General features: G+C 39.8%; 1 protein-coding gene across 2 annotated transcripts in view; it reads left to right on the plus strand.

Annotated features, from left to right (window-relative positions):
- INPP5A (inositol polyphosphate-5-phosphatase A) overlaps positions 1 to 25,199 on the plus strand; it is a 198,450-nt gene that overhangs the window by 78,455 nt on the left and 94,796 nt on the right. For both annotated transcript variants that reach the window (XM_035329692.1, XM_035329691.1), the window contains exons 5-7: positions 4,114 to 4,177; positions 8,690 to 8,793; positions 21,138 to 21,190. In XM_035329692.1, the coding sequence (XP_035185583.1) occupies positions 4,114 to 4,177; positions 8,690 to 8,793; positions 21,138 to 21,190 (221 nt within the window). The remainder of the gene's footprint in view (positions 1 to 4,113; positions 4,178 to 8,689; positions 8,794 to 21,137; positions 21,191 to 25,199) is intronic.

Raw genomic sequence — 25,199 nt, forward strand, 5'->3', positions numbered from 1 at the left:
AAAAAAAAAAAAAAAAAAAAAAAAGGAGAGATTAAAATTTGAAAAAGTAAAGCAGGTAGCAAATCAGGTTGCCCAGAAATATATTTGTAGCTTGAACAACAGTGACGGTATTATTTTTAATAGAATTACAGCATCTAAATAAAACAGATTTTTTAGAGCACTTCATTTCTTCTTGTTTTAGTGATGTGTGACATACAAAAGCTTCAGGATTCACAATTCTGTCACAAAAATCCAAATTTTCACCTATCTTCAAAATGATTTGTGCCTGATTTAGATAGATCACTTATTTCCAAATTTTTGTTTAGTTAGCCTTACATTTCCATTTCAACTATTCCACACGTTGACTGCCTTTACAAGTCAGTGTGAAGCAAAGGTAACACAGCTGGGCCCCATGTTCCAACCCCTTCCTTCTGATCAAACACGCTGTAACTTAATTTTATTCTGAAAATAACAACAACTTTCTCCCATCCGTGTTTTTCCTCAACAATGATGCCTACGAGCAGTGCCCATGTGCGTTCTAAAAACAAGACACTTTTAATACAAGATTTGCCACTTTTCGACAAGTGTAGAAGTCGTGACTGCATATATTTTTCTTTCTTTTTTTGAATTGTGGGCTTTCTAAGTGTAGTTATTTTCAAGTACAACAGTGGAATTTTAACTGTAACTTGTGTTAGACTTTTAAGCACTTAAGACTAATCACTAAGTCATTTTAAGACACTTATCAAGTTTTATCTAAGAGATAAAATGTACTTCCCCCCCAATAATAGCCTCTTTATATCATGTAAATATTTAAAAATAATCACTTATATTTTTAATAACCAAAGGCCAGAGTATAATCAAAGTTGAGTTAGAGACATCATCTCTTTATTAATTGCTAGTAATACTGCATTCAGTATTTATTATATTCGGTTAGTTATTAAATAGCCGGTTGCAATACTTCTGTATCGGGATTTTTTTTTTCTGGCGGTGTGTCCTTGTTGCAGGATAGTTAACCTTGAGTCCTCTGCAAGAGTGTCTCCTGCATTTTCTTATTTTCCTCCTCCATATTAATAAAAAATAAAGGGAACCAAAAACCGAAAGCAAGCTGACTGGGTCACAGGGAAGTGTACTCATCAATTAAACGTGTGACAGTGTTTTCTGTTGGATGGACTAATATGTCAAGGAGATGGGCTGGACCTCATGTTTGTGTTTCTGACAAATCAGCAAATGTTTCATCTCTGGATGTGCAGAATCTCATAAATAATGCAGCAGTCACAGAACCAAAACAGTACTCTGCCAGGAGGGTCTCTAATGTTACAGGAGTAAAAAGACAGATACAAAATCGTCCTTTTTGTTTAACGCATCGTCTCTTGTACACTACTCAGTAAGACTTCATGCAGACACGAGATACTTTCTTTTCTCCCCTTCAACTGCTTCTGGTGAGCAAATCATATGCGTTTAAAGGCTTATCAAATTTTCATTTAAATTCATTCATTTTTTATACTATATTATAAAGTCTTTTTATACTATCATTTCCTTTCTCACTTGATTTGCTTCTACTCTTCTAATACGTACATTTCCACTCATTAGCTGGGAGAAAATGCTATGTTATGTAACTGTGAAGAGGTGAAAACAAGCAGCGAGCTCTTGGTAAGTACAGGTGGAATTCTGGAGCTTGCACTGGTCTAGACAGAGCCAGGAGTGGGCTGTCTGAGCCCGAGAGGTTATGGCTAGCGGCTTTCCAGCACGTGGAGCTTCACTGGAAACGGCGCTGGGGTTGTGCGATGGCTGAAGAGGTTTGAAGAAGACAAACAGGATTGTCTGTGTTAACGGAAACTTTGTAAGTGTCAGCTTGGTGAAAATTTACATCAGGCTGCATGGGGACAAACCTCTTCTGCAGAGGTTTTTAGAAGCAAGTTAGAAAGATGTTTATCAGGCATGTCCTAAATCAGTAACTGGCAAATCTGGAATATGTTCTGGTGGAGGAGCAGTACTTTCTGTGACAATAGGGTTGTCTTTTTGTGCTGCCTTTTGCATGTCTCAGAAACAGTCCAGCTAACACAGGTCTAGGACTTGCTGGGTCCTGTCTCAGTACCGGGTGCTGGTCTCGACGAGGGCTGGCCGGCTTGTGCTGCAGCAGGACACGCAGCGTGTGGCCAAGGGCAGCAGCCCAGGGCCCTTCACCAGGACCATTGCTGGCAGCCGCTGGTGTGGGACCATAGGCATTTCAGAAGGCCTGAGAGCATCCTCTGGTCTCTTGCACTTCAGATCTTCATTTCTTTATTTTTCCTGCATAAGACATTGTGATTGCAATAAGCATTATTTTCATTCTGCTCTCGCTGTCTGAACTTGGAGCACGCTGCCATGAGTGCCCATTGCAGCAGAATTCACTCAGTCCTTCTGTAAACTGGGTTGCAGCCATCTGAGGCTGGGTACCCAGAGAATGAGAGACATATAATTATTAGACATGGGAAGCTGGGAGTGGGTTTCCTTATATCTTAGGGGAGCTTTGTGGCAGGGAAAAAGGTCCTCAAATCAATGTCCATAAATACCTGAAGGGCGGTGCAATGAAGTCAGAGCCAGGCTCTTTACAGTGGTGCCCAGTGCCAGGACAAGGGGCAATGGGCACTGACTGGAGCACAAGAGGTCCCATCCAAACCTCAGGAAGCACGTCTGAGCTGTGCGGCGATGGACCACTGGCACAGGTTGCCCAGAGAGCTAGTGGAGCCTCCTCCTTGGAGATCTCCAAAAGCTGCCTGGATGTGGTTCGGGGCAACTTCCTCTGGGTGGCCCCACTGGAGCAGGGGTTGGACCAGATGGACCTAGAGGTCCCTGCCAGCCTCAGCCAGTGTGTGGTGTGGGGATTCTGTGAATCCATAGCAAGCTGGCTGCCTTTTTCAGCAGCTGAACACCACAACCTGCGTTGCAGTCAGTCTGAAGAAAGATAGCATTTCATCTCTTGGCAATGCTGGGACCCAAGTGCTTTAGCCTGTAAAGTAAGGGGCATGCTTAAGGGGTCTCCTGAACAAAGATGCTTTCTTTAATGAGGGATTATTATTTCTTTAATAATCCTTAAATAAAAGCTTAAGATCTCAGAAATCTGCAGAAACCAGTAAAGTACTTTGTATTTGTAAGCAAGAGGCACTAATATTGTGCTAAATATGGATGGACTTCGTTATGCTTTTAAAATCAATTTGCTGGGATGGGGGTTTATATGTTTTTCTGAACATAGTAGAGATTACTTGTATGTTTACATGCTTTATTCAGTCATAGACTGAATCATTAAAACTATTACAGAATTCCACAACTGTTTTAAAAGAAATAAGGAGAATAGGTGCTCAAGACTAGATCAGCAGAAGGAGTTATGATTACACATGCTTTATAAATCCAAACTATGAATGCATAATGCATAATATTTCATTTTAAATGGTAGCTCTTTATTCGGGGAGGGAGGAGGGGAACGGGACACTAAACTCAACTTCTGCTTATATGTAATGTGACAAGTCAATCATGCTGGTGTCAAGAAACTTAACATGTACTGTTCAGTCATTATAACTATTGTCAAAACACTTTTTCACAGGGAAAATTATATAAACATGTACAAATATTCCGAACGTTCTTGTTGGATTTTCAGTTTTACGCCCACTCTGCAGTTGGCAGCCATTGAGTCTGCACAGCTTAGTAGGAAGATGGAAATCTTGTGACTCGCTCTCGAAGGCCATTGACTCTCTCAAGCCTTCTCTTGTTTCTGCACTGCGCAGTCTCCAAAAGCATTTGCTTTGCACTTAGTGTGTAACAGAAATTGTCAGAATTGTCACAATTCTTTTTGTTGTAAAAGAATTGTGGGGGTGCAATCTATGTTTAGAAAGGTGCTTGTCTGTGTTACTAATTATGTCCACCCATTTAGTATTTCTAAAAGTATGCCTGATAATTGTGTCCTTACCATGCTTAGTCAATTGTTAATGATCTTTACAATAGTATAGAAAACTTCAGAGAAACAGCTAAGGAAATTAATATTTTTATAGATTTTATGAAATACAAAGATCATGTTTTTATTGGAGAGTATGATGCTTTAGTTTTAGTAAGCCAAAGTAGATATTTTTATAATTTCCTATTTTATTGCTTTTTTTACAGGCTCTAGGAAGTTTTTACTTTCTTCATGAATCTTTGAAAAACATCTACCAATTTGATTTTAAAGGTAAGCAAAGGAATTAAATGCCATTAATTGTCAATTGGCTTTATACATGAAGGCAATTTTCCTGTCATCTTTTCCTAATAATGGTACCTAGCAGTTTTTCCATGATATGCAAACTTCTGTATAATGCATGCAAGTCCACTGATGGTAGGATTTCCTTTTCTTACCTTTTATAGATCTCTTAGAAGAAGCCAGTGGGCTGGCCACAGGTTGAAAACTGGTGCATTAATCATTCACATGCAAAAGGGACCTTTGGATCCATAGAGATCCCTGATGGTTTCAAAAGAATTCTAAATACCCTCAAGGTTCTTCTACGTAGATCAGATATAGGACCAAGACCTTAAATGTCCAGCAGTGATGGTCATTCTGCAAAGCAGCTGAGCTAGATTTATGGTTCAAATTACTTTGGAGCAGTACAGGTCAAAAGGAAAGTGTCACTGTTTCTAAGCCGCATTGATCCGTCAGCTTAGAAATCTTGCTAAATCTCAAGTTTAAAAGTAATGCAGACTAGGTACATTAAATATTAGAAATATCATAGGTGATTATTGAATGCTTCCTGAAGATGTATGTAGCAAAGATTATATAAAACATTTTTATAAAACATATTTCAGTTCAGAACTGTCTGTACATGTAATACAAAAATCTTGCGAGCTTCATTTAGCTTACTGAGCAAAATCACATTAACAGTACATCTAGCATCCCATTAATTTGAGACACTGTTAAAATGGTGGTAACTATAGAGTGAACTAATTGTCTTAATTATATAGATTAATTATTTTTATTCTCAGTAGAGACAAATCATCTCTGCTCATTTAATCGAGGGTACAGGGTCCTCCTTTCTTGAAATAGTAGTTCTTGAATTTAGTTTCTTGAATAGTAGTATCTTGAGGAGTAGTTCCTTGAATGGTAGTTCAACATTTATAACAATTAAAGATTTAACCAGCGTTATTCTGTCTGTTGTCACTGATTTCAATGCTGAAGGAAAGTTTGAGATCTAATATCACAGGCAGTTCAGAGCATATTTTATTTCTGAGAGAGCATATTGGAAAAGTCAATATTGATGTAAGGACTTCTAGTAAGAGGTCAGCCTGCATGTCTAGTCTTTCTCCCAAACTAGAACAGTTCAGCAGACACTTAAGTAATGACTTACAATAACTGTGAAATAATGAAATAATAACTTTGTGCAGGGTTTAAATATTAGAGGAAATCGACTTTGCTCATGAAGCTGGGTGTCTAAGATGTTGTCCCAGTCCCCCAGTGAACAACCTACTCGTCCACTGTGCGTGTGAAAGGGAAAGAGCCACTAAAAGAGGCAAAAAAGCATGCATTTGTGTCAAAGATGGAAGCATTCATGACTGTTTATTAATTTTGCCTTAAGAATGGCTTTGTGTTATAATTTGTGAACTGTATCTGCAATTCCTGATTAGGTGCCACCACAATTTCATACCACCAGTGCTGGAGGACTTAGCAGTTTCTCTCTGAATTCCACCTAAAGCTTCCTCCCCTCTTATCATAGATGAGAGGTGTCCAGCTCTAGCAACATTTGACAGAGTGAAATGATGGTTGTGTTAGGAGAAGAGGAGCTTTCTGGGTCTATTCATAATTGATTGACAGCTTATTTTGTTACTGTAGAGCTTTTAAAAGAAAATGTAATTTTTTTTAAAAAAAAGAGAAAACAGAAGACGAAAGTCTAGGAAAAATAATAAATATCAAAGAAGTAAACAGGTACTTGTTCGAGAAAATAAACATTTTATATGTTCAGTGCCTCATTTTGCTGAGCAAAACCTGTCATATACTCTTCAGCAAAGCCAGTTGAGGTGTGAACCATGGACATAAAGATGTGTTTAGCCAAGTCATAACTTGGAAAAAGAACTCTTAAGAAAAATCAAAGGAAATCAGGTGCTACACTGGAGAAGTGTTATAAGTCACCTGGTGTTCTCCTAATGTAGAGTAGAATCGGTCTCCCAGTATAGCATTTGTAAAATATAACCCTGAAGGCTCCCATCTTTCAGGCAAAATGTAAAACTTGCCTCTTCTCTCATGACTATTGACATTTTCACAGTGCATTAAGCTCTTAAATCAGAGGTAAAATCCAAATGGATACAAATGTTCTCTGCACAAAACTCACTATGAAATTCTGGTTCTACTCAAAAACATGCAAAAATCCATGTTTAAATACAATTTAATATTCCTGTAACATCACTCTATCTTTTCAAAATGCACTGCCTAGTTAGATGTGGCTTGATACAGACTTTAGAAGAATAGATTGTTTCTGGTTTTGAGTTCTCAAGAAGAGATACTTGAGTTTAAAAGTAAGAACAACTTTTTCCTACAGCCTCATGCATTAATTCTACAGCATAGAAGGTGTTGGACTATTTTTACAGTTGTCAGAGGCCCAAAGGTTTGCTCACAATTTAAACTGTTGAAAAGCTGTGTGCTCTGAAAAGCCACCATGCAGCAGAGGGGTTTGCTGACTGGGGTGTTAGGCTGATTTCAGTCCATCTCTCAACCATTCAACAGCTCCCCAGCTTTGATTAGCAGAACAAATCTTGTTTTCTCTGGTGTGAAATCAGAAACAATGTAAAAGTATTTTTACTTGGAGATTGATTAGAAGGCACGCTTCTTTTCTGTTGCACTGGCTTATCAGCAGTCATGTAAATGAATCACCAGTTCATATTTAGCATTGATGTTAACATAAGTTGATGGTAAAATGCCTCCTTTTTGCCAAGTGCTGCCTTTTATTTAGGTTCTCACAGAAAAAGCCTTCAGTCCTTACAGCTCTGCCAAATGTTTTCTGTATCCTGAATAACATCGGGATCTTTTTGCTGACACTGTTAAACTTGTGAAAGAGGCACATCTATCCATGATCTACTTAGAATGATGCTGCATTAGTTTATCAGGACATTTGTTTAGTCTTCCTATGGGAGCCAGATCTCAAAGTGATTGGCACATAAAGAATGATTTTATTTTTTTTTCCCTGAAGAAGTATTGCTACATTACAGTAAATGCTTTCTCTGATGATATAAAAACTTTATCTAGACAATTTAAAGTGACAAGTTTTTGTGTTGCTTGGTATTTTCACCAGATATCCAGTAGAACTAGACCATTCAGGGCTCTTGACAGTAGCGGTTTTGGAGTTTTTCTCTTATGCATACCTAGTCAAAACTCAATCCAGTTGGATAGTTCCAGCTTAATGTTAACTGTCAGATAGCTACCCAACTTCCCGTGTCAGAGGAGTTTGATAAATTTGGTCAAGTTCTCACCTCTAGAGATGCCAGGACATTGCCCTGATCAGGAGAAAGGCTGAGTACTAAGTGGGTCAGGAAGCAGAACTGCTTGCTCATGATCCATATAGATCCACAGATTGTTCTTTAAGGCGCCCCGGGGAGGCTGTGGGGTCTCCGTTCCTGGAGACTATCCCGAACACCCTTCTGTAGGCACCTGCTGGGAGCAGGTTGGGGCGTGGATCTCCAGAGCTCCTGCCAGCCCCACCAACCTTTCTTCAGTGTCTACTGGTGACTTCTTCCCACCTTGCTACAAGACTGAGGTGTCCATACTTAAAAGCTATTCACTAAAAGATATGTTGACCTGTGAACCCTGAAAAACAGCTTTTTTTTTTTTTTTTTTTTTTCCCTGAGAGTTTGAGAAGGTGTTATTTGGCAATTACATGTCCTTCAGTAAATCCTGATATTTGTACTCATTCCTACGAAGCTTTCTGCAATAGCTGGATTATTACTCCTGTACTAGTCAACTCCTTCAGACAGAGACACAGCTTCCTGTCCAGTATCCTTTATTTTATTTCCTTAACCGACACAGCTAGCAAAGCAGAAAATTTAAATGTGGCCAGACTCTAAGTAGATGATGATTGTCAATATTGTTGATTTAAACAACGGGCCAAAAGCTGAGGTAATCTTAATGACTGCATACTAGTTTGCTGTGTACAAGTTGTGATTACAGATGTGTTACAGTGTGATGATGACAAATGTGTTAACAAGCATAAGTTGATGTTCAGATAGGTAGACTTAAAATCTGAAAAAAATGGTTGCTAGATAAACTATGAAGATAATCATCACTCATAAGTAACACTTTTCACCTTAATGTGTTTTTAATTAATTTTCCTGTTAATTATCCATTGTGAATTGCTGGATATTGGCTGAGGATGCACATAGGTGTTTCTTTGAAGAGCCATGTCAGGAAGTGTGAGTGCTTGAGTATACAGAGACCGAATTCATAATTACAGCTCCAACATTTCACATTGCTCTGAATAGTAAAAATAGTAATACCCCTCCCTAATTGTATAGCTTGAGAATGTCAGATGTAAGCGAGTTCGTTTATATGTTTTAGTGGTCTCTATTTTGTGTTGTTTTTTTTTTTCCCCAAGAACAACTCGATGATTGCCTATTTTTGCTAAGACCTTACCTGTTACACAGATGCAACAACTTTTCCAATGAGCGCTGTAAGTTGCTTGTAACACTGAATATATGTATGTTAAGTTTGTTTTATATCTACTCCTAGCTAAGAAGTATAAAAAGGTTACTGGGAAAGAAATCTACTCAGACACTTTAGAAAGTACGCCGATGCTGGAAAAAGAGAAGTTTCCACAGGATTATTTCCCTGAGGTATGTACGTTCCCAAATATCAGGTTTCATTCTGATTTGCTCTGGTTACTTTAGTAACTGTTCTAAGAATGGTCAGTATTGAGTCATGATTTTTTTTATTTTCTTTTTGGTTTGTCAGTTTCTTATAACCGGTTTCTTATATATATGTCGGTTTCTAATACGTATGTTTTAAACCATTGCATGAATTTATTAAGTTCAAATGGCATTCTTTGCGTAGTAGAAAATGCTTGTGAAGGATGAAGACAGTGATGAAAAGTCTTGTTTATACGTTTAAAACCAAAGAAATAGCACACAGGGCCAATGGCAAGTCTGTTTCAGGGGGTCTTAACTCCCTGACAGGGTGAGACACAACTCCGAATGGATTCCATTTGTATTCAGCTGTTGCAGCTCTGTAATCATGGTTGCAGTGATGCTGTTTTTTCTTCGGCACTGCTAGGTAATGCTGCAGATAAAGGGGGAATTCTTACTGGCACAAGAAAGCACACAATTTTCAAACGTATAGATATTTTTCTTCACACTGCCATTGTACTCCCTTATGTTTCTGCTCTCCTAAGAACTGGAGAGTGCTGTGCATCTGGATGAAGGTCTTTTCAAGCCCAGAAGCACAGGATAAGCTGATGCTTTCCTTCCATTGCAGCTGCAAGTGCAATTGCACGTGTGACTTCAGCCCTTGCATGCTGTTGTTATTGACCTTAATTTGTTCATTTTTTAATTTTAAGAACATCTAGATCATGGCTAAGTGTCTAACAGTTATTGTTTACTCCAGACCAGGTGAATACATTTGTTGAATTCGTGTACCATTTGTGGATCAAATTGGCACACTTTAATATTAGAAAGAACTAAATAAACTTTTTAAATGATTTAGAATTTGTAAATATCCACACTTACAGATACCGTAGTAGTACATGTGTTCTTGGAACAGGATTGCATAAATAGTTTCAAGCTGATGGGATGTTGGTTATTCTTTTTTCTTTTCTTGGATGCTAACTTTATTTTTGTGATGTTTTTTTTCTCTCTCTGCTGGAAGGGAAAACTGCCTTTGATGTAATTTCACAAGTTTTTACTTCTTCTAATAAATATCTTAAATGTTTTTCTGGAGTTAAGTGTTACGTCATGTTGAGGGAACTTCAAGTGGTTACTTGGATATTTATTTTTCTCCTCTATCAGCAATAAACTGTAGCAGTATGGGTCGTAGACAGAGTAAGTAGGACACGAACAGTGTTGTTGAATGATTTTATTATAATACTGAGAGCACTGAACAGCAGCATGAGTGCTGTTAACACATGTAGAAGCAATAGGCCAAATTAGGGATTGTTCATTGATACCTAGGAAGAATTATTTCCATCATTACTTCAATACTATTGTTTAATCATGAGACTGGCAAATTTGTAACTTCATAGAATCATACAATGTCTTGGGTTGGAAGGGACCTTAGAGATCACCCAGTTCCAATCCCCTGCCACAGATAGGGACACCTCCCACTAGGTCAGGTTGCTCAGGGCCTCATCCAACCTGGTCCTGAACACCTCCAGAGATGGGACATCCACAGCCTCTCTGGGCAGCCTGTGCCAGTGCCTCACCATCCTCTGAGTGGAGAATTTCCTCCAAACCTCTAATCTAAATCTCCCCTCTTTTAGCTTAAACCCATTCCCCCTCGTCCTGTCATTATCTGACTGAGCAAAGAGTCGCTCTCCATCTTTTTTATAAGCCCTCTTTAATTACTGAAAAGCTGCAATGAGGTCTCCCCGGGGCCGTCTCTTCTTCAGGCTGAGCATCGCCAGCTCTCTCAGCCTTTCTCCATAGGAGAGGTGCCCCAGCCCTCTGAGCATCTTCGTGGCCCTCCTCTGGCCCCGCTCTAACAGCCCCACATCCTTCTGGTGCTGGGGGCCCAGAGCTGGATGCAGGGCTGCAGGTGGGGCCTCACGAGGGCAGAGCAGAGGGGGAAGGTCCCCTCCCTGCCCTGTTGCCACCCCTCTGGTGATGCAGCCCAGGATGCAGTTGGCCTTCTGGGCTGCAAGTGCTCACTGCTGGCTCCTGTTGAGCTTTTCATCCACCAGAACCCCCAAGTCCTTCTCTGCTGGGCTGCTCTCAGCGAGTTCTTCTTCCAGCCTGTCCTCATGTCTGGGATTGCCCTGGCCCAGGTGCAGCACCGTGCCCTTAGACTTGTTGAACCTCCTCAGGTTCACATGGGCCCACTGTTCTAGCTTGTCCAGGTCCCTTTGGATATGTCCCTTCCTTCTGGTGTATCAGCCACACCACTCATCTTGGTGTCATCTGCAGACTTGCTGAGGGTGCACTCAATCCCACTATGTCATTCATTGATAAAGATATTAAACAGAACCAGTCCCAGCACAGACCCCTGAGGGACACCACTGGTCACTGGCCTCCACTTGGACACAGAGCCATCGACCACCACTCTCTGGGTGCGACCTTCAAGCCAACTCCTTTTATCCACTGAGTGATCCACCCATCAAATCCACCTCTCTCCAATTTGGAGACCAGGATTTCATGTGGGATAACAACTTGCTCAGCATTTTTTATTACTGCCTTTTACATGAACTAATCTTTGTAGTCCCTTGGAGAAATGGTCCTATCCAGTGGCTTTCCCACACTACCCAGAGGACCAGGGACTGTGTCTGTTTCTTGTGGCAACTCAAGGATCAGTTGTTCCCACGTTTGTTTTTGGAGCAATGGCTTCTGTATTGGATCAATTGTGCAGCACTGCTTTAGGTACAGGAGCAGCCAAATACCTTTTGAAGATCCGACGCCTTCATACTATGCTGTTCCTAAATGTTACGTTACATTAAATAACTTTTCCAAGAGGCTTTCCTCTAGCACCATTTTCTGGTATTGTCAGGAGTGCTGTTTACACGGCGGAGGAATAACTAGGTGCCCTGGGCCTGGCTGGCATGGCGCTAGCTTTCCCCAGAGCGCCGTACAGAGCTGTGCTCTGCACGTGCGGCCAGGACAGCGCTGAGGTGCAGCAGCGTGGCTGGCGCTGAGCAGTGCTGGCGCGGTCAGGACCCCTCTGCAGCCCCCACTCCGGAGGCTGGTAGCTGGCAGTGGGCAAGAGGCAGGCAGGGGACGGCCAGGCCAGCGGACCTGTGCTGCCCACAGGGATGTCCCGTACCATATCACCTCATGAGCAACAATAAAAGCAGGGGTGAGAGGGGGGGGAGGAGAAGCGGGGGCTCTTGTGATGAAAGCATCTGTCTGTGCAAGCAGCGGCTGTGCGTATTGAGGCCCTGCCTCCCAAAACACGGCCAAACATTGCTGGGTGATGGGAAGTAGAGAATAATTGTTTTCTCCTCTTACTTCCACATAGCCTTTGCTTTTTGTTTCCTTTCATTAAACTGCTTTTATCTCAAACCCACATTTTTTTTCCTTTTTCCACCGTCTCATTTCCTCTTCTCCCTTCTCCTCCCTGTCCTGTTGAGGATGGGCAGTGTGGTACTCAGCTGCCTGCCGATGTTAAACCGTGGTCACTCATAATTAAGACATGAACAAATCCTTGAAAGGTCTGTTCCCGCACGCAGCACAATACCTGGTCATAGTGTTGCTTGCAGGACTTAGAGAACAGCCTGGGGGATTAATTTGTTTTATTTCAGAGCTTGACACAGTCAGAGAGGAAGCTGCTAAGGGCTCTCAGAAACTACACTGATGAAGATAGTAGCAGCATTTACAATTCTGTGACTTTTTGTGGTCATTCAGTGTGTAACCAGGCATATACATCAAGACAGCATATTTTTTGTTTGACTTGAAAAATTAGGAAACAATTGTGATCGTTTTCATACTACACTGTTTTCATTTTGGACTAAAGACCAAGGAGTCTCTCAAGCATACATAAGCACAGCAACAACAATAAAAAAATAAGTGACAGTTTGGTTCTCTTATACACATTTGATAGTATTTTTAAAGCTAAAATTATTTCCTGTTATTACCTATTTTCTTCCTAGCCAAATGCTGCTAATAATGATAGCAATTTAAAGACCACAAAATAATTCGTATTTTGAAAATATGAGTTCACACAGCAGAATGCATGAACAGCATATCACACCAGATACTACATTTACATGCTCTTGCATGTTTTAGCCAGACTTCTCTTATCACATTTACAATATTTTTGTGTGAAAAATGGTTGAAGACTGATTTCTTTTCTTTTTATTACTGCTGTTTAAGGATGATTTAAAAGTAATTACAATGATTGAGGCATAATGCAATTCAAAATAATTACAGTCCACTGCATATAAAACTAACAAAACTTTCTGTCTTGATTTATGGGTCCTCTTGGCTAGGCATAAGACTCAAATGATGCCTCTGGGAGCAACACTCCAGATAATGTTAGGCCATTTTAAAAAAAAGCAGATTTGTGTAGTCTATCAGGCCTGAGTCATTTTTTTTTTTTTTCCCGTAGTGAGAAATTGGTTGTTATCATAGATCACAGATACTGCTCAAAGCTCTTATGAAAGATGAATTAATTTCACTAATGCTTTAATGCAAACCTTTCATGGAGAAGGCTGTATGGTGATAACCTTACTGCGGTCTCTCCTTTCTCAATGATGATTTATGTTGTCTTTTAGTAGATGAAACTGCCTGTATTCACAATCCATCTGCTGGCTAAAGGAATCCTATTAACAGAGGATCTGAGAAGAGACTTAATATTGTAAGGTGAAAGATGTGGTATCCCCTTTCTGGGACGTGAAGTTGGACATTTTTTTCTTATTTTAAAATGTAGATACCTCTCTGAGAGCACAGATGATCTATATCATCTCTACCTGGCTTTATGTTGTTTTACAGATGGTGGATCAGATAGTTAGTATCTGTTACAGTCAAAATGAAGATCGTTTCTTTAAAATCTGGAATATGAAACAGTTTTTTCTTTCTGCCTTTCTAGGCTATGGTTCTTTACATTCTGTTTCCAAAATTTTCTTCTTTACAAGCACTCTATTTGAGTGTATTAAAGTACATCAATGACCCAAATATGTGAGGCACGTTGCTCATCTGCAGTATGTATCTAAGGTGAAAGACAACATTTTTATATTTAAGTTAAACAGTTGTTCACCTATGGGGCTGTATTTGGTCCAAAGCCTACTAACCTTTCCTTTCTTAATGTTAAATGAATTATTAATGTCAAGTATGTGAATTATTTATTGAAGCTAAAGGAATTAATTGTTTTCAGTCTATCAATAACTAAAGGTAATTTACAGGTTTTTGTGTGGAACGTACAAATGACACACTAAAACAAACACCATTTTATGAAAAGGAGGCATAGGTGTCCTTGCTTTATTCAGCCTAGGCGGAGTAATGCATCAGATCTCCAGCGCGAGCTGAAGCACCTCCCCGGTCTCCCGTGCCGGCTTTCTCTTGGGCTGCAGTCTTTTGATTAGGCCCAACCCATCATGTTTCCATCCACCGTTGCTGTTTTTGTAATTATTTTAAATCATATGTTCCAGTAGTAATATAATTTTCCTGTATAAATATATCCGAAAGAAAATCTTATGTGATCAGTTGCTGAGTTAGGTTTATCCTAATATTAACAGCAAAGACGCTGTGAGATCAGAGTTCCAGTTCTGGGGTTTGGGACAAGTCAACGACACCTTGCCATGCCTGGCAATCCCACGTATGGCTGTCATGTTATCACCATGCTACTATTGCTTGAATAATATACATTTTGTTATGGTAATTATCTACCTTTAGTAAATACTGCATTCTCAGAATACTTCAGGTGAAATGAGCTGCAGAGTTACTATTGTATTTTGGTTTGGGAGCCTAAAATTTAGGTCCTTTGTTTATACTCCCATCAACACTAAATTCTGCTGTTTGAGAGAAAGGAATTCCTGTAGATTTAAACGTTATTTGGAGAGTTTAGTAAAATACAGGAGAAAAAAGATGTCTTGGAAAACAGAATAAATTGTATCTCTGTGGATATGAAGTGTGAGAACAGGCTGGTGGTTTGAGTTACTCTTTCTCATCATTGGTTTATATGTATACCTGTACCCATCGCTTCCACAGGCCTTCTGCCAACTTGACATTATAACTTAAAACTTTCTTACGAGTAAATACTTAATTCTCTCTTAACATCAAAAGCTGCATATTATTGTATTTCTGTTTTCTAAAATAACTTTCAATGAACAAATTATATATTGCTACTGGTTGGTTTCTTCACTGGTGATGTGTATACAAAAAAGCCAACAGCAATAACGATTGAAACATTACATGGTTTTGTATGTGAAAGTAAGTGGAGCAAGTGTATGTTTTATCGTGTATTTCTTATATTTGTTTACATCATGCACAGACTTAAATTTGGTCTTCTGGTAGATGTATTATTAAGTAAAACTCTATGCTGCATTCTGGTAAATAAGTGGTAATCAAAGCAGTATGTCAAAAAGCAAATTATCACTTAAATCACTGATATTACTCTACATAGTAGATGTTGTCACTCGATAGATTAACTTCACATTCTAGATGTCTCCTTATACATTTTTTGATAAGTGAACTTTACATTTATATAATGGCTCTTAAAAATCTTTTACCAGTAAATATATGACTGAATAGTGCTGTTCCGATGTTTGTTTAGTGTTCAAAGACTGAGTGAGGGTTGAGTTTCCCATGTACTATGTAGCATTCTGAAATACAGGACAATCAGAAAGAAACTTCAAAGAGTTTGTATACGAGCTAATAAAAACACAATAACATAATTTTTTTAATTTTGTGAACTGATCTAAGGAAAGAAGGAAAGTCATTTGGGGGCACGAACTGCATTCCACATGTTTTTTATGGAAATTTGCCCCAAAATATGCCTTTTTTGCTGGTCAGTAAAACATTAGGCATATTATAAGTACATGAGATGCAAGTTTCCACATGAGTTCTCGCTGCAGCGACATAGGCCTGTTAATACTGAGCACTGCCTGGTGTGTCAGTTGTTCTTCCTGTTCAGCGCTTGGCTGCCTCACATAGGAGATTTCCCATCTCCGTCTGTGAGCTGTGGTGCCCCTTTAAGCAGCTGCAATTACACTGCAGTCATTGCTGCTTTAATATGTCTTTCCTTCATGCCCCTGTTTTGTATGGTTGAATAAACCCTTGCTGGGTCACTATTTAATTTGATATGGTCCCTCTCAGTAAAATGATGGAGAAAAGATGAATTAAAGCTATGTGCTAGTCATTATCAATCATGGTTTGTGTGCATTACTTATTGCTCACAGTGCTTTTTGACATTAGCCCTCTATAACCTCTCTCTTCATGTTAATGTTGTCTGGAGGTCCTTTTACCCGATGTAGCAGAGGTTATTTATGTAGGTGGTGTTTCTAGGGGGTTTTAAAAGGTCAGCACGATCTCCTGAGAGACTCTATTCACAAAGAAAAGGCTGGTGGAATGTAAGTTTTCAAATTGAGATTTTTCTTAAGGACTTCTAATAGGGATTTACTGGAATTTCAGTTACACTTATTAAAGCAGAAATGTGGCAAAGTAACATCTAAGATATGCTACTGCCCTTAAAACAAATATTCACAATGCATGCATGAGGAAACGCCAAACTACAGTAAGAGATTCCTGTGTTCTACCATGTCATGAAACAAATTGTGTTGTAAATACCTTTTAATTGGCTTGTATCAATGAACACTTGCATGAAACATAAGGCATCGGAGCTAAGGGCTGGTATTGCTTGCATTGGTGTGGGCAGTCGGTGACAGAGTCAGAGTGAAGGCCTGCGGGATGGCCTGTTGAAGAAGTGTGTGACGATTGACAGCAGGACTCAGTCTCATATGCTATGGTTACACAAAACTGTAAGCTAGTTGTACATACATGAGTCTATGGCAGCAGGCAGGACACATCCCAGGGAGAAAGGGATCCAGCTGATGTCGTGAGGCCTTTCTCTGCCATTGGAAAAGGGAGAGCCTCCTGAGGGCTGGGAAGACATGAATGTCACAGCTGTTTTCAAAAAGGGCAAAAAGGAGAGTCCCAGGCAGCCGGCTTGTCCTCAAATGTGGGAGGGTGATGGAGCAAACCTTTCTAGGTGACCGGTTGCGTGGACAAAAGGGAATGCCCCGAATGTTGTTTAGACTGACACTGGCAAGGCTTCTGGTACAGCTTCCCATAGTATCCTTGAAGCCAAACTGGTGAGATGTGTAGATGGACTTTATTAAGTAGATGGACTACAAGATGGCTGGGAAGCTGGCCATCAACCAGCCTCAGAGTGGTGATCTGTGGTGCAGCTGGTGGCTGGTTGCTGGTGGCATTCCTCAGGCCGATGCTGGGGTCATTACTACTCAACATCTGTGTTAACGGTTTGGACAGTAGGATGGAACACATGCTCAGCTGCAGATGATGTCAAGTCGGGGTAGCAATAAAGGCAGTAGAGGGTAGGTCTGCTGTTCAGAGGGACCTCAAAAGGCTGAAGAAGTCATTTGATGGGAATGTTTGGCAAAGGTTAATGCCAAGTATCCCCTAAAGGGATGGAATAACCTGTAAAGCAGTACAGGCTGGAGGTAACTGTCCAGAAAACAGAAAAGGACCAGGATCTCGTTGGACAGCAAGTACGTGACCCGGCACTGTGCTTTGGCAGCATGAAATGACAACAATATCCGAGTTATGTTAAGTCCCAGGAAGGGACTCTTCCCCTCTATTTGGCATCATGTCTCCAGTGTTTTGTTTTTGGGAATCCCTGGACCAGACAGATGGGGGCAAACTGGAGCAAGCACAGCAGAGGCACCAAGCTGGTTAGGGCTGATGAGGAGGATGAGAGAGCTGGTCTGTGCTGCCAGTAGAGGGTGGTAAGGTGCACCATGGTGCTGGCTGCTGCGGCCAGCTGCGGGCTTCTGAGGGATGCAGCCAGGCTCTTCTGGGTGGTTGCAGCAGCAGCACAAGGGGCGGTGGTCAGTAGTTGCAGCAGGGGAAAATCTGACTAAACCGGCGGGGGGGACACAACACCATAAGGATAAACAGATAAACACTAGAAGAGAGGCAGGCCCAGGTGGGTTGTGGAATCAGTGTCCAGTATCCCAACTGGGTATGGCCCTAAGCAACCTAATATAATTGGCCCTGTTTCTCTTTTGCATCTTTTGAAGTACCTATTGTGTTGCCAAAGAGGAAAATAGCAAATGAAAAATGACAGCTCAATTTAAAGCATTGTCTTGGACCACATCATAGGCTTGGACTTTTTGATTTTAAGTTCAATGTGTTATTTTTCAGTAATTAGGAGTTTGATACAGTTATTTTTAGGAAGGAGATGACAGAAGCCCCTTTTTCAGTGAGATTTTATTTAATGCAATGTTGAATGCTTTTAGCAATTAACTTTTTTCAGTGTTTTCCTTTTGAAAAAACTGTTGACATTTTGCCAAATCTTAACTTGTAACAGTATTGCCATGGTCATCACAGGAACTGTGAATGGAAGGGACCTTATTGGATTATGGGATTTGTAGTTCAGCCGTGAAGGCTGGGCTGTCAGGAGGAATTGGTGTATTATCCCTCCAGCTTACCACTCAAATTGACCAGTGACTGCAAGAACCATAGAAAACATTTAAAATAAAGTAGATAATTATTCCTAGCCACCACAGAGTTCTTTTTCAGTAGAGCTGCAGTTTAGAAAAATTAAAAATTGGGATCTCTTAAGGGAAAATAATAAAGATTGAGATTAATTACTTCATCTCTGAATGTATCCATTGACTAGATTTTAGAATAGTGAACTGTTGAGGTTTCCTCCCTAAATACAATCTTTTTAGACCTAAGCAAGTTTACTTGCTCTAGAAAGCACACATTCCTTAAAAAAAAAAAAAAAAACAGTTGATGTCAGTTACTAAGTATCTCTAAAACTCCTAGAGAATATCCAGAGAGTCCAGAAACTACTGATAATATCCTGTGTTAATAATGAGGCCACCTCATTGGTAATGTGGAGTTCTGACTTTGGACTTCTTTATAGCACTGCATCCTCTGTGGACATATAATCATATAGTCATATAATTTCTTTTTCTATTTCTGACCAGCATATAAAATATACATGGTTTTCTCTTTTCTTTACTACAATGCTTCGATTGTACCTTCATCTTTTGTAATACTAATAACATGCTTGGAAAAGGAAGGCATAAGGAAAGATGAAGTCTCTAAAGCAAGTGGAAGAAAACATGTCTTGACATTCTGGAGTTCTTTCCAGGGAGGTCATGGATAGGGAGATGAACAATTTTATTAAATAATTCAAAACTATGAGTTTCTGGCAGTCTGGGGTTATCACACCTGGTCTCATCAAAAACACCTATTTCAACCCTGTGTGTAGTTGCAGAACTGATGCAGCCAGCTGCCAGCAGTCACCAGGTGGTGATCTGCACGGTGGCACAAGGGATGAACTTCACATATGCTCAGAGGTGAAGACCATTTACTTTGTACAATCTCGGTTTATAACGTTTTTCTCTTTTTGTCTGTAGGAAATTTTTACATTTAGCCAAATATTTGTTAATTTATTCTTTTCCCTCTTATGTATGTCCTGTGATCACACTGAAAGTTAACTAAGTACAGACGTAAGTCAAGAACAGAAAGTTATTCATTTTGTCTCTATGGTATCAAATACAAATTTTGATTCATCGGATAAAGGACTTTGTTGTTAGTCACTGGTCTTGGACACAGCAGAGCCAAGAGGATCATTTTCTTGTGCTGTCCATTGCTATAGCAATGCAAAGCTGATGAAATTCATTCAGGAAGAGCCTTGGACCCTCCTTCAGTGGGGTCAGCACAGCCAGGTCCTCAGGTAAACAGCCGAGCTGCAGTTTTTCCTGCAGCTCTCACAGTTAAATTCGGCTGTAGAAGTCTGTGTGGGAAGGTCGTACAAGCCTGCAGAAAGGTGGTTCTGAAGTTACCACCTGAAGTAACAAATACTAATACCAGGTTTCCCAAAATTATAGTACATAAATTTGGATAAAGGTATGCTCTCGAATTTTGTGGACAGTTTTTTACTTCTTAGTTTTGTAGCATGCAAGTAACGCTTTTTTTTTTTTTTTTTTTTTACAAAATTATAAGCACTGACGTTGAGTGTGGTCAATGAAATAAGCCGTCATTTACAAATAATTTTGCACATTTTTCTGGGTTTGAATAGAAGAGAAGAACTGCATATAAATAAATAGTTTTCACATTCAAGCTTTCAAGAATAAGTTATTTACTCAGTAAAATAAACATTCTTAAATCTTTGTAAGCATATTGTGAATCTAGGGAGAATCCTCATGGGAAAGGGGCCCTGGCAAAGGAGTTTTATGTCTGGCTGGTCTTGATTGCAGTTGCAGAAATGAAGGAGGTTTTTTGTTGTTACTTTGTTTGTGCCTAATGAGGGGAGGAATAGGTGGGAGATACGTAACTGTTACCTGAAAGGTGACTAGAGAACAGTCCATTTAGATTTTGCAAGGTAGTTCACCGTCTTGGGATGATTTTGGACCTTGAAATTTCATAAGGACTATCTGTTCACATTGAGGCAGATAAATATATCTGGCGAGTCTCGTCTGAAGACCATAGGCAGCACATTAGGAGAGGCTTAGGGAGTGATAGCCCTAACTGTGGGAAACACGTTGCTGTGGCTGGTACTTTATTAGTAATAAGTGGTTGCATTCTTTTGCTACAGAATCATTGGCATCATTATTTAGGCCCGTCTGGTGCAGCAATCATTACCAGTGAACGTTCACCTAGCCCACATTGTTTACAGCGAATAAAAAGGATGCAGAATCGTGTCTTTTTGTGGGACGTTGTAATTCATGGCAGCGGTTTAGGAGTGGTGCTGAAAAAATCCTTTTGCTGTAACAGAAGTATGGTACGTTGGCAAGAGCTGATTTGTGGCTTTCTCACAAACGTTACAGTTTTGATAAATGTAATGTTTTACCATTATTTAAACTCCCTTTAACTTTTATAGAAATATTAGGTGGGTTGGCTCAGTAGGAAAAATAGCTTTCTAGCACAGCTCATTCATTTTAATTTGATGTAAATCTCTGATGACATTTTACAGGTCAGGTAAAATTACAAAGGAGACAAGACATTTATGCATAGGCAGTAAGAATTTGCTGTTTTAGGACAAACATAAATATAAAAAGCTTTCCTAATTGGTTATCTAAACAACTACCAGGGCTCATATTAATTTTACACATAAGTTTATAACTCTATTTCAGGACCAAAAATGTAAATAATTCCAGGATTTATGAGAGACGGTATATGTTTTCAAGCCTCCTCAGTCAATGTGTAGTGCTTTTTAGTTACGTTGTATGGATGAACTTGGTTTAACTTGCTTCTCTGTGTAAGTACATTTTACTTTCACAGTAGTCCTTTGCTTAAGATGACTCTTATGATGTCATTAAGATGATTCTTATTTGCTTATTTTTCAGTGCAAGTGGTCCAGAAAAGGTTTCATTCGAACAAGGTGGTGTATTACTGATTGGTACGTTGCATCTTTAAATTATTTCTGATGATGTGTATTATGTGTATTTTTATTAGCAACTATTATGGAGAAGGTATTCATATACATAAAGAATCGATTAGTCCCAAAGCAGTTACTTGAGTTTATTGAGCCATAATGCTCAATAAGTTGTAATGATGCGTGACAAGATGTGATTTGAATATTCATACGTATGTGCAATTAACACGGGATAATTCAGGTCATAAGCATTCTCTTGATCAAGCATAATCAAACGTCTGGTGTCTGTGACTAAGGAGACAGGTAGGAGTCACAGTGTGCCACCTAAAGGCATTCCCCAACTTCACCCCATCATACCTGATACAGCCAGGGGTCTACAGCACATTGCATACATAGGTCAGACACTGGTCCTGGGTGGATGCAGCCCTCACTCCTGCGATTTGTGAGGAAAAACATTGTTGTTTGTGAACTCTTTAAGCTGGCCATTTAAGGCCCCATCAAGTTTCCACTGAAGTAAGTGGAGGGACCCTACCATTAAGGAATGCAGCGCTGTTACATCAGTTCTTACTATATTATTTTTACTGGAACAGAACTTTTTATCTCTCATATTCAGGTCAGGATTCCCATTTTAAATCTAAGGCATGGTCCTGTTCTCTGCGAGCTTGCTTATTTTCATCCCAGAGTAAAGTAAAGCACCTGGCAGCCCACTGCTCACTAACCACGTTTGATGAAGGGGCAGCAGAGAGCTGGTAGCACACTTTTCATCTTTGTGCTCATGCACTGCTTAGGAAGTGACTCATCAAACAAGTAGAATGTAACCTGTCTGTCATGAATACAGAGTCACATGTAAGATAGGCTGTGAAAATCTGTGGAAGAAACAAATGTTTTTTGCTCTTAGAATTATCCATCAGCCCAAACAAACCATAAACAGGTGAAGGTTGAGGGCAGCAGACAACTGTATGAATATAAATGTTGAACATCATTATGTTGTTGTATGTTAGAAGACTTTGGAAGAAGCAGTACCAAGCAGTATTGACAAGAGGTGTTTTTCATAACTGAATATATTTACTGTGTTTGAAAATACAGATTGTATTTTGTATCCTGTATTTAATAACAATAATAATAGTAGTAATAGTATATGTCGGAGGGAGAAGTTCATTGTACAAAACATTATATATGAGAGACCTTGAATATTTTCCTTGTCTTAATACAAGGAGAGTTCAATAAACCCACAGATAGTTCAGATTTCTCTAGCCCCACATGGGAATCTGACCATACCTTTTTACCATTTAGTCATAGTTTTGGTCTTTATTGCTTATTTTTGTTCTAGTCACAATAAAACATGTGACTGTACAACAGTTTTACATTCTTCCTGTAGTCATTTCATGTCTTAAAATCATAAGTTTGATCTTAAAGTCTGATAAATGTTCATATAGCTTGACATCTGAGTTATTATTAGTGCTCTTGCTTGTTTGCATAAGCATGTTCATTACACTAAGCAAATTGTGAAAAATGAAAGAGCAGAAAATTTTCTCCCTTTACAGACTTTGTTTTCACCCAGAAACCAGGCAAAATTATTCAATAATTTAGGTTCTTGTTAATTTTTCTGGATCCATATGACATAGCATGTGACTGCACCAGTAAACATCTGCAGAAGCAGGTAGCATCGCAGAGTCATAAAACCATAAAATCATAGGATGGTTTGGATTGGAAGGGACCTTAAAGATCATCTAAATCCAATCCCCTGCCATGGGCACGGACACCTTCCACTAGACCAGGTTGTCCAAAGCCTTCTCAGCCTGGCCTTGGGCACTGCCAGGCATGGGTCACTCACAACTTCTCTGGGCAGCCTCTTCCAGTGCCTGACCACCCTCATAGTAAAGACTTTCTTCCTTACATCTAATCTAAATCTACCCTCTTTTAGTTTAAAGCCATTCCCCCTTGTCCTATCACCACACTCCCTGACAGAAAGTCCCTCCCCAGCTTTCCCGTAGGCATCCTCTAGGTACAGGAAGGCTTCTGTGAAGTCTCCCCAGAGCCTTCTCTTCTTCAGGCTGACCAAACCCAGCTGTCTTAGCCTGTCTTCATAGGTGTTCCAGCCCCTTGATCATCTTTGTGGCCCTCCTCTGGACTTGTTCTAGCAGATCCATGTCCTTGTGCTGGGGTCCCCAGAGCTGAATGCAAGGCTCCAGGTGGGAGCCTTGCATTCTCTCATGAGAGCAGAGCAGAAGGGGACAATCACCTCCCTCACACTGCTGGCCACACTTCTTTTGATGCAGCCCAGGATATGCTTGGCTTTCTGGGCTGCAAGTGGACATTGCCAGCTCATGTTGAGCTTCTTGTCAACCAGCATCCCAAGGTCCTTCTCAGGGCTGCTCTCAGTCCCTTCTCTGCGTAGCCCATGTTTGTGCTTGGGACCTTGAACTTGTCCTTGCTGAAACTCATGAGGTTCTCACATGCTCTCCTCTCAAGCCTCTTCAGGTCCCTCGGGATGGCATCCCTTCCCTCCACCATGTTGATTGTATCACACAGCTTGGTGTCATTGGCAAACTTGCTGAGGATGCATTCAATCCCACTGTCCATGTCACTGAAACAGATGTTAAATAGTGCCCATACCAATACTGACCCCTGAGGAACACCACTCATTACTGATCTCCACTTGGACATTGAGCCATTGTCCACAACTCTTTGAGTGCAACCATCCAGCCAATTCCTTACCCACCAAGTCATCCATCCATCAAATCCATGTCTCTCCAGTTTAGAGACGGGGATATCATGGGAGACAGTGCCAAATTCTTTGCTGAAGTCTAGGCAGACAATGTCAGTTGCTCTTCCCCTATCTACCCAATGCTGTAACCCCATCATAGAAGGCCACCGGATTTGTCAGGCATAATCTGCCCTTAGTGAAGCCACGTTGGCACAGTTTGCTATTCTGGCCTACTGTCTTCTATCATGAGAGTTTTCTCTCAGATATCTCTCTCCTATCTTCTTGGATTTCCTATTTGTAAGGAAAAAAAAAAAAGTTTTGAATTTAATTCTAGGCTTTTATGAGGGAAAAAGTCTTTTCAGGGATAGCTTTAAAAGAAATGTTTACTTGCAGATTGATACTGCAAAGGGGTAGTTCTTGGAAGGAGCAGTGTGTAGCTAGATGTTCAGATAAGAAAACATACTATGCTTACTTTTCACAAGGTATGTTGTGAATTAAGAGTGGGGATTTTTCTCATCTATTATGAGGTGAGCTATGTTGGTAGTTTCCTGTATGGAATAGTCTATGACGGTGATCCACATGATCCAACAGTATCTCAGTTTCTAAGGATAAGTTAAAGAGGCAAGTTATTGTGAGCAATTTCTGGAGAATGAAAGTGAAATATTGTGGAAAATATATGGGTTTAGAAAATAAACCTAATCAGATCTAAGTGTATAATATGTCTATTTGTGGTATAAGTGTTTAAACCATGTCTATACACATATACATATAAAATAAATAAATGATTTATATACCAAAGTATTTTATTTCATTTTTATTTGAGGTGAGCAAAGTTCTGGATGTTTTCATAATTATGACTTTTGATCTATACATTTCTGTGTGCTAATAGTTGAATAAAAATATATCCAAGGGAATTGTTGGAAATGCTTCCGTGTGAATCCTTGAAAGGAAGCTATTAATTTTCCCTTCCTGGGAAATCATCATTACAGAATGTACCTCATGCCAAAAACAGAGGGTTTCCAAAACCACAAAAAGTTGGCCTTAAAATATTTCAGCAAAAATGTCCTCTTTCTCCTCCTCTTCGATTTGGTGATCTGCCCTAGTTAAGGTCCTCTGTGAGTCCAGAGTTTTCACATCCATTATTCTTCATTAGCTTATCTTTAGTGCAAACAAGGAGCTAAGAAATTCTCTAACAGGAATTCTTGGGGCACTCTGAGATTTTATTTTAAGAAAAAAATAGAACACTGCATTTTTAAAACTATTTTGAATATAATCAGTTTGGGGTTTTGTTATTATTTTTAGTTGATTTCTATTCCAATAGTTCTT

This window comes from Oxyura jamaicensis, chromosome 6 (genome assembly GCF_011077185.1).
Source record: "Oxyura jamaicensis isolate SHBP4307 breed ruddy duck chromosome 6, BPBGC_Ojam_1.0, whole genome shotgun sequence".
Classification (NCBI taxonomy): domain Eukaryota; kingdom Metazoa; phylum Chordata; class Aves; order Anseriformes; family Anatidae; genus Oxyura; species Oxyura jamaicensis.